Genomic DNA, 10,171 nt, shown 5'->3' on the forward strand with positions numbered 1-10,171 from the left:
GGAGGAGAAAGTAGGGTATCGCTACGACGTCCACCGATTGGAGCATCCTGAAGTGAAAAGGGCATTTGTCGAACCACCTAAATCCCCAGCCTCGGAGTTACCACCTGGTGGAACCGGCGAAGAGCAATGAAGCGGCATTAAGAACGCCTTCATCACGACTTGGAAGAAGATCGACGCGAACTTGGACGACTTGGAAAAGCGCGAACCAGATTGGTTAAGACAGCTGCCCGTCAACGATATACCGAACCGGAGGGGGCTGTTAAACGAGCTCGCAGGCGGGATAAGAAAGCCAGGACCGCTGCTGCCAATGCAATGGTGATATTCGCTTGTTGTACGTTATTTCTTGCCATCCTTTAGTTTTGCCAGGATAAATTCAAAGATACCACTAAAGGATAAACTGATCAGCTACGCAGCGCCGTAGCGCGCGGTTGACAAGACTGGCCCCCGCCAAGGGCGCTAGCTCTTGGGGATGCCAAAAAGGGCCTGTATTCAGTTACAAGCAATAACAAACGCCATTAAAAAACCTGATTGATTTTACTGATTTTTCATGCCACGTTTTCAGTTGATTTGCATACAACTGCCATGGCGAAAACAGTTAAACAACTGCTCTTGATGCTTTGTTCGCTTGTTCCCAGATAACCAGATATCGTATATCAAAGTATGCTTGATGTCGCATATAAATAAATATTAAATCAAAATCGTATATTCCGCCAACCGACTTACGTCGCATTGTAATAAAAAAGCTTTAAGCGGATGCGCCAGTCGAGGCTATCTGGTGTCTGAGTAGCAGGCAATCACCCAGAGAACGGCTGAAGGTGCTGATGAAAAACATTTTTCCGACGAAGCACGCTGTCGTGGTCACAATGGGCGATGAAAACTACTTGACGCTGGTTGGCAGTGACCGACACAGGACTATGGCTGGCGATCCGCGAGAAGAGAATGTTCAAGCCACTGTTCTTTCGTTCGGGGCTTACAGTGAACGAGAAGATACGAATAGAGTACGAAGTACCTATCGGAAATTGCCGCGTAAATGACGTGGTCTTTTGGCCGGACCTGACCTCGGGCCATTAACCTAAGAGATTACTGCAGGAGATAAACCGGCTAAAAATCAACGTTGTACCGACGATCACCAACTCTCCCAACGTTTCCCAACTGCAACTAATAGGAAACTTTTGGGCAGCTCAACCACGAAAACATCTGGGACGCACTTAGGCGTAGTAGAGTTTCAGATATGCTAGTCCATCTCATCGAGGCTCAGTACGAGGCGGTCTCGTGCACAGCGACGTCTTGTGATTTATGTATTTTGGACAGGCGTTACGCGTACTCCATTTTGGACTTTTACGGCAATATCAAATGGAAATGTCCAAAATAGTGTACGCGTAACGTACTCTAAAATACATAAATCAATAATAACGAAACCTATGCACTTAAAAAACTCGGAAAAATTTGCCGAGATTTGGACAGCCAAGCGTTTAGTAAAAATTTCGTTGATGCATATGGACGTTTACGGATTTTTATTAACGTTTGGTATCATAAAATCTCGCATTTTTACCGAACGCTTGGCTGTCCAAATCTCGGCAAAGTTTTGCCGACTTCGGTGCTTTTTTTAAGAACATGCATTAACCAAAGCAATCCACCGAATAAAACGCTTGTTTGGACCATTATAATTAGAGTGGTTAGGAATATTTTCTACACATTTCAAACAGAATTTTCGGTGATAATCCATTAGTAGAATGGTAACCACTCCCAGGCGGTGGCTGTGTTAGGTGCAATGTTATAAACCATGCGTTAGTACAACTTACTTACAACAGGCTAACAAAGCATTCAGGCAGTCGAGTAGTTTTCTCCTGCGCTTTTTGCAGTTTTCCCGTTTCACTACCAGGGCGGCGCCGTTGACAAATGGTTCAAGCTTTACCCAGGCGAAAGCTCGAAAGCGTACCGTGCGAGTAACGAACAGTACGAGCGTTCGTGCAACATCGCGTCTCGCCGAAGCCTACTCCAGTCGGTTTGCGTCGATCGTCAACGCCCCCTCAGTTCCTTCGTGCTTAACCCGGGCTGCCGGGCTCTCTCGCTCATCTCGGCGCGTTTTTCATTCTCATCTCTCCGCGAGAATCTTGCGAAATAAAGAACCGGGTTGCCAGACTGGCGAAAAGGACTTAATATTTTGTTCTACCTTCTAGCTGGTCATGCGCGATTGAACGCGGGTACAGCTGGTAGTCTCAAATTTGGCAACAACGCTCGGACCGACGCATTTATTTTTTTTCGTTTGCTGAGCGAGTAAGCGAATGAACAACTCTCACGAATATCTATCATCCAGGACCGCAGGCACGTGGCTTGTTTGATAGCGCCATGCCGGTCGGCACCGGAACTAATCCACTCGATAGGTGATTGTTCTGCCGGATAGGGACACGGATAGATATTTATTTATCTGGAGTATGGAGTATTTAATGACGCATAAGTAATATCCAATAGGTATATATATAGCGAAGTATAAAGAGCACTATACGTATTTTCCTGAATGGACTCATCACTGCGACCAGTATCGTTGATCTATTGTGATATCGCCCGGGTGTTTACTGTATAACATGCATTGCATTTTTGTTTGCTATCATCGTTATTGAATGAGCGATATGCTTATTATAAATTTTTGAGTGTGCTAGCGTGTAGTGGGGTTTACCCTTCCATCAAATGATATCTACTGCAATTACAGCCATCCCTGGCGAGGCGGACCAGTACATTTAACTAGAGTGACTCTTTGCACTGTCAAGAGTGCTTATGGGGGTCATATAGAATTGATCATGAAGGAAGGGTAATGAGGGGCCTGAGAATTAACCCATGCTAAAGTCACTTGACATCGAATGGCCTGATCCTACTAAGACCGAACCCACGTGATGATGCATGATTGTATAGCTCGAAAAAATGAATAAAACGCGCAAATTTCTTGTTAAACAACTCATGGAGCCTACGGAAATATGGACCAGTTTTCTTCATAAAGTAGTACAATTTATTCACAACATGCTACCGTGTTGGGATGTCTTCAAATGTGCAGGTTTGATGCGAAATGATCGCGCCTGCATTTTGCGACAGTGTTGAAACGAATTTCTCCTCACAAAACTGCAATTGCGACCGCTTGATTTTTTTTTGTATTCCGCACTTTGTTCTTTCGCAATACCATCATTGAATAAGCGAACTACCTTACTATAATCTGTGCTTGTGTGTGTCGAACCAACCCAAGTAACAATTTCAGGCTGATCAAACGCTTTTATAGCTGATTTTATTCAACCTGTGGCTGATCTATGGTTTAGGTTTAGAAATAAAAACCTTTTTTCAGCTCTTAAACATCTAAATCTGGTGATTTTATCAAGCTCCAGGCTAATTAATAGCTGCTTTCGAAGCTGCAATGAAGCTTAATAGAAACTTTTTAGCACTTTTAAATAGCCAATTTGCGCAATGCTGTCAATTCTATTTTTAGAACGAGAAATAGTTTTGCAATCTGCTTTTCCAGTCGCTTAATCAACGCTTCGTCAACCTTTATGCAGCCAAAAAAATCTATTTTTAAATTTAAAAAAATGGAATGCGGCCTTTTTTATTTTGCCGTGAACATGTTTCGATCGCGATATTTTTAATTTCGAATAACTTTAATTCGAATAATTAGGCTAGCTAATTAAAAATGCATGTCTTTTTTCCGGGAATTGAACCCGCCATCTTTTGATCCATAAGCACTCATCGTATGATCCGCCCCATTTGCATCTGCAGAAGAGGCAGTGAGAATATCTTTACACCTAAAGCCTAGCCCGCCTAGCGTGAAGCAGTTGATAATGTCGATAACTGACACTGTTTTTGCTGTCAGCCGAATTGCGAAATTCTGTGATCTGACAGTATGAGTGCTGTGAGCCGGAAGAAAACTTGGTAGAAGTTTGTAAAGCCACTTTAACCCCCTTAAGCAACCTTAACGTAGTTTGAAAGCTGTGAGCCTAATGAAAGCTTCCACTCTACATTTTAACACCTTTAAGCAGCCGTAAAACGGTTTGATGTTTATGGCTGTTTAGAAGCAGATTTTTTAGCAGAAAAATCCGCTATTAAGCTTGTTTATCAGCTTTTTGGAGAGAACTGGTTTGAAAAACTTAAAGTAGCTTAAACATCGCTTATTGTAACACCATTTGAGTGCTTACTTTATGCAGCTTTGATCGCCTTAAACCAACCCGTAAACAGCCATTGCTCTTGCAATTCAGCTACCGTTGTTACTTGGGAATACCTTTCTCATAATTTGGTAGGCAAAAGACAAGAAACATTGTTGGTAATGGACTTAGAATCTATACGAAAAAAAGATTTTTTGAAATTTTTATTGTAAATATCTACCATTTTTCAAACGTGCGGCGTTGCTAGTTCCAGTTTCACATTGATATTCATAGCCGTTAGCTGCGAGACTAGAAACCTAAAAATGTACGGTATTTCTACATAGCCAATTTCCTTATCATTCTGGCACAGTCGACAAGTGGCAGGCATTCGCTGTGTTTCCGCCGCATTTGACGATACCTTTTTCGTAATGCTGCTGATGGGACCAAGCAATGTTCCACAACCTCTACAAACCAAGGTAGTGATTTTATCTGAACCATGGAAGAGACGATCCTGCAGCAGAAAGGAAGCACCGTGAGCAATTAGAGCGTCTCGTTCCATTTCGCCGAAACGAACGCCTCCACCGCGAGAACGACCTTTGTTCGGCTGATGCGTAAGTTGATCCAACGGACCAGTAGAGCGAACTTGCCATTTATCGGAAACCATGTGACGCAGACGTTGGTAATGCACAATTCCGAAGAAAATGTCCGCCTTCATTTCACGTCCATCAACACCGCTGTACATCCGCTCGGTTCCAAAGTAGTTGTAACCGCTGGCTTCCAGTAAACGGCCAAAGTAGTCGATTGCGGTGTTATTTTCGTTAAAACGGAATGGCGTTGCATCATGCACTAGACCGTGGGATGCGGCTGTTTTTCCGGCCATAGTTTCAATCATCATGGCGATTGTCATTCGTGACGGAAATCCATGCGGGTTAAAGATGATATCGGGAATCATACCAGACTCGGTAAATGGAAGATCTATCGCGGGCCATTTTTGTGAACAGATACCCTTTTGCCCGGCTCGAGACGCAAATTTATCGCCAACATTTGGATTTCGAACGATTCGATATGTGATGACAGCCCGCTTTGACGCACTACCCGAGATGGATCCACATAGTTTAATGTTGTCCACAATCGCTTCTTCGTGGCCATCGAACTTTACCACATGATAAGTATGATCATCAGTGTCAAAGTAGCAATAAAGTGGATTTTTGTAAGTCAACAGTGCACTTCGATAGGGCAGACCGTCATTATCTAGTTGAGACTTCAGATGTTCATTGTGTGGATCACGAGCAAAAAAGCTATCTCCTTTCAGCTCTATTAGTTCGTTTTTGTAGACCGTGCCATGTGCAAAACCTCGTTCGAACGCCGACTTATTAATAATCATAGCATCTTCCATATCGTAACCTAGAAGTGTTAACCAGCATAAATACATTAAACTACTGCTATTATGAATAAGAAAAATCTATTTTTTCTCACCTGTATACGAAATGACGGCTACGACCGCATTTGTTCCCATCGCATAGTTGTCCAAATCTATATTGTCGTGATGGACCGGGCGAAACAAAGGAGTTGCTGGTGTTTGCAGCCGGTAAAACTTTGCAATGCACTGCAACTGCCAGTTGTGACAAGGAGTTCCCATAGTTTGTTTCCCCATCTGGCACTGGTACATGTTCCGAGGTGACTGGTTACAATCAGGCATAGGGATGAGCTTGGCCAAGTTGCTAAGAAAGGAGGTCTTCGATAGTTCCATATGGGTGGTTACTCCCGGATAGGCTTCGTCCGGCGTGATGCAAATGTCCATGTAGACTTGCTCAAAAGCCCCGACCAGTTCGACCGCCTTCGCACTAAGATTCATTACCGGTCGTACCATCCGAGCAGCTCCAACAAAAATGTACAAACCTGGATACTGTCCGCCTTCTTTTAGCGGAATCATTACAATTTCCGTGGATTCAGGGATGTCCGTGCCTTGAATTTTCATCAGACGCAGCTTATGTACAGCTTGAGCAGCAATGCTGTGCGGAATATTTCCAATTATTCTACCTTCCAGCATGACGGGATACGTATTTTTGATCGGTCCTGCATAGCAAGATAAACTATTCACAGGGAGCATTCCAAATTGGACGAGGTATTTTTCAATATTACACACCTTCACGGGATCAGGACTGCCCGAAACAAGACAGTCAGAGGTAAGATGATTCAACAGACCGCATGGAGTTCCATCTGGAGTGTGAACTGGACAAATAAATCCCCATGCATCTGGCAGTAACTGTCTTGCTTCGGTTGTTCTCATTGTAACGAAAAATGATCCGCGATGGACAGCTCGAAAATGTGACATGTACCTCATGCGATTGATGTTTTCTGCAACAATTACCAGTCCAGAGTCCTGCATAAGACCCATTTCTTTGGCTTTCGGTAAATTTCCTGTAGCCAAAAAGTTCCCAAAAGACCGATCGAAATTAGCTGTATTTTTACAAGCCATCACTACATCGTTTTGCGTTATGTGTTCGTCAGCATCGCTGCAAAGTTTCATTATATTGAACTTCATTCCGTTCAGAAACATGCTGAAATGTTCTCGCAGCAACTTCTGGTAGAGATGCCCTCCTAGAAGCAGTTCCTGCATCATGGTGCTGTCGGCACCTTCCGTTTTGCAACGACCTTGTGCAGCTGTGAACAATTTCTGCATCATAAACACTAGCAGGTTAAACTTGTCCACGTCGTTATCTAAGTGGATCAGCACACACGTTTTCAGCATGTAGTCTGCAATTTCCTTGTTGCTATACCAAGGTGGGAGAAAGTAAAGCTTTTGACGAAATACATTTCCTATATAATTTTTGCATTCCTCTTGACTGTGGATGCCCTCTTCGTGTAGTTCGCGTAACATGTTTTGAATGCAGCTAAAATGGAATGACTTACAGTTTAATCATTTTAGAATAAACTTACTTTACTTACTGTTTGTAATATTGGTCATCTTCATAGCCTGCCGTCAATTTTTCGAAGATCGCGTTATCAGCAAAATTGGAAAAAGCTTTTAACAACATAACAATCGGAACAAATGTCAAAGATTTCCGAATTGAAAACATCAATTTTGCAGTTCCATTGTTCAAATAGTGAAGAACATTTTGCTAAAATAGAGGACATCACGTTGTACCAATCAATAATCTGTGTCATAAAAATAGCTACCGTGGAAGTTTGATCAGTCCGCACGCATCGGATTATAATACCGGTGCTGCTGAAATCTTTTCCGCGGTCCTTCCAAGAGTTCCGGTTTAGAGCGATGGGAAAATTCCTCCTGGTCATGATCAACATTCGGATTAGTTTCTCTAGTCCGTGTACAATGAAATGACCACCCCATTCATCTTCATGCTCTCCTCTTTCCACCAGTTCCTGCGGGCTCATTCCATCTAGATTGCAGGCTTTTGATCTCAACATTATCGGCAATGGACCTACATCCCGTGTTATCGGTGGCCTCGGTTGTCCATCTACTTCCCAATCGATGGTAATTGTGCACATTCCGGAATAATTTTCACTCCTCTGTCGGCATTCGGAGGGAAAAATTCGTTTCTCGCGAACGTTAAGCTGACTAATCGGAACGGTCGGTTTCGCAATGGAACAGCTAGTGATACGTAACCGAACTCGATTTTTATTGGGTAGCTCAAACTCTACCGGTTCTAAATTGCGGATCATATCATCAATCCCCTCCTCTAGCATGTAGTTAAACGATTCAACATGTGGGGCACCGAGATTAGCTAAAATCTAAGTCGAACGAAACGTGAACTCAGAGGTTATTGTCCATATTCTTATTTTACTTACCTTGTTTTGGTGCTTCGGAATTTCTTTGAATTGACCCGTAGAGTTGGTTAGTACTGGTAACAGCTTCATTTTGCATTCGAATTTCTTTATAAACTACTCAAAACTAACGTCGAATTGTTAAATTTTTTTAAATTATACCGTCAAAATCCAAAACATGTTTCCCGTTTCACGTGCCGGATCGAGTGAGTCTGACAGTACAGTACATTTTTGTCAGTGTGTGTGCGAACGAGATGTAAACAATCAAAGATATCAAAAAGAAGGTATAATACTTTTTTGTTGTGACGACTGCGTGACGCATGAATGTGATCACAGATTGGCGGAAGTACGCATCGTTTATTTAAAGTTTCGTGTATTTTTTGTTATGACGCACAACTGCTATTATTTGTTCATGGATGAAATGAAATCTGCCTTTTTTATTGTTTTTGACATTTTGTATATAATTGAATCACAGACAAACAGACGCGATTCTTGCGTAAGTTTCATCTTCCATGTAAAAACCACTTATGCAATTTTATCTTGTTAACTTGTAAACTGTCAGGGATGGTAATAAGTAAAACTGTTCTGTCTGAACCAGCAGTGTATACAGTGCTAAGTTTGAAACAATTGAGATTCTCTAACTGGTGGAACTACTGTGTTACCTGACTCACTGCGAATATGCGTTGTGTTCGCGAAATCGTGTTGGTTCGAAAGGTTTCGAAAAATATCGCCCTTGTATAGAAAATATCGTTAATTTTGATCATTAAAAATAACGTTTAAGTTATATTTCAAGTGCCAATAGTACGCAATAATTGTATTGTGAAACTGAATTATTCTTTATGAACATTTTTACAGGTTAAATGCAATATCAAAAGCACAACTTATAAAATATCGTTTGTTATCGATATTAGCTGCATATGCGTTATAAACGAAGAAAACGGTATGGTAACGTTTTATTACAATAACACGAAAATTCGCAGTGAGTTAGGTAAAACAGTAGCGGGGGTAAATAAAGGTTGGCTCTTACTAAGAATAAATTAAACTTTCCTAGAAAAATCTGGGTAATTTTTAAAGCGTTATTTAGTATTCAAAGGTTAGTAGGTAATTTAGGGTAATCAACGTATTTTGGACCCCATCAGCAGCTGTACATAATTTGGACACTTACAGCAAAATCAAATGGAAGTGTCCAAATTATGTACAGCTGCTGATGGGGTCCAAAATAGGTTGATTACCCTAACTATATTTAGTATTATTAGTCAGTTACTATTAGGCAAAAGTCGAGAACAATGCATTAATCTGCGTTTAATTTTAATTTATTCTTAGAAATCGTAGCAGTAGTTGTATTAATGTTGTAAGAATGATAGGGTCGAGGTTCGTCCCGGCGTAGTGGTTAGCAATCACGCAGAGGGCCCGAGTTCAAATCCCAACCCCGCAGAAGTCACGAATGACATAAGCTCTTAAAGAGACTATATTCGAAACAAAAAAAAGATAGGGTAACCAACGTATGTTAGACTCCATCAGCAGCTGTACATAATTTGGACACTCACAGTAAAGTCAAATGTAAGTGTCCAAATTATGTACAGCTGCTGATGTGTTTGTATTTGTAATTGTTCTAGCTTTTGTAGGCTTTTTTGCACTTAAGCACTAATTAGACTACAGTTATACCTCGTGGCTACAACTTTCGGAAAACCTTAGCATGTTTTTAGCAACTTTATTCACGTCAAGTTGATGTTTCCAGCCTTGATTGTAGTTGTAGAACTTTCAAGCGTACGTGAGCGGAGTTCCCAAAAGCAAATAAACAATGCCAAAAAGTGTACCCACTAGCCGCCATTAAGCGCGCGAAAAGGTGGATATATATAAAACTAAATACTATACAATTGACCTCTGAAGTGCAAGCAAAGACTTCGTCGTATCATATTCGGTGTCATATCTAATGTTATTATATTTTGAAGCTCGTTAAACTCGTTCATGAACCTGCATGTCGCTTAATGTGGTCCAAAATTACCCTTGGAAAGGCACTCGGAAAGATCGAAATTTTCGAAATTTGCCTAAATTTTTTTCGGATGTTGAAATTAAAGTTAAGTGTTGGGTTATTTAGGTTATTTTGGTTAACGGTTAAAATATATTTAAAATGCATTTTATATTATTTGGATGCAAAAATAGTTGTTAGTAGCTGGGTGCGTGGGCTCTAGAAAAGATGTCTTTACTGGCAATACGTACTGGGAATCAACGGAGTATCGGAGAACGGATTCCAATGATGATTTTGA

The 10,171-nt window shown here is 41.4% G+C and overlaps 1 protein-coding gene across 1 annotated transcript; it reads right to left on the bottom strand.

Annotated features, from left to right (window-relative positions):
• Positions 1-4,361: 4,361 nt before the first annotated feature.
• Positions 4,362-8,083, bottom strand: LOC128741986 (DNA-directed RNA polymerase I subunit RPA2). Its single transcript, XM_053838141.1, has 5 exons — positions 7,929-8,083; positions 7,299-7,871; positions 7,068-7,240; positions 5,595-7,012; positions 4,362-5,522 (listed from the first exon to the last, which is right to left on the bottom strand). The coding sequence occupies exons 1-5, from the start codon at positions 7,995-7,997 to the stop codon at positions 4,366-4,368; spliced, it is 3,390 nt and encodes a 1,129-aa protein (XP_053694116.1). The 5' UTR covers positions 7,998-8,083; the 3' UTR covers positions 4,362-4,365.
• Positions 8,084-10,171: the final 2,088 nt, after the last annotated feature.

Source organism: Sabethes cyaneus, chromosome 3 (assembly GCF_943734655.1).
Source record: "Sabethes cyaneus chromosome 3, idSabCyanKW18_F2, whole genome shotgun sequence".
Lineage (NCBI taxonomy): Eukaryota > Metazoa > Arthropoda > Insecta > Diptera > Culicidae > Sabethes > Sabethes cyaneus.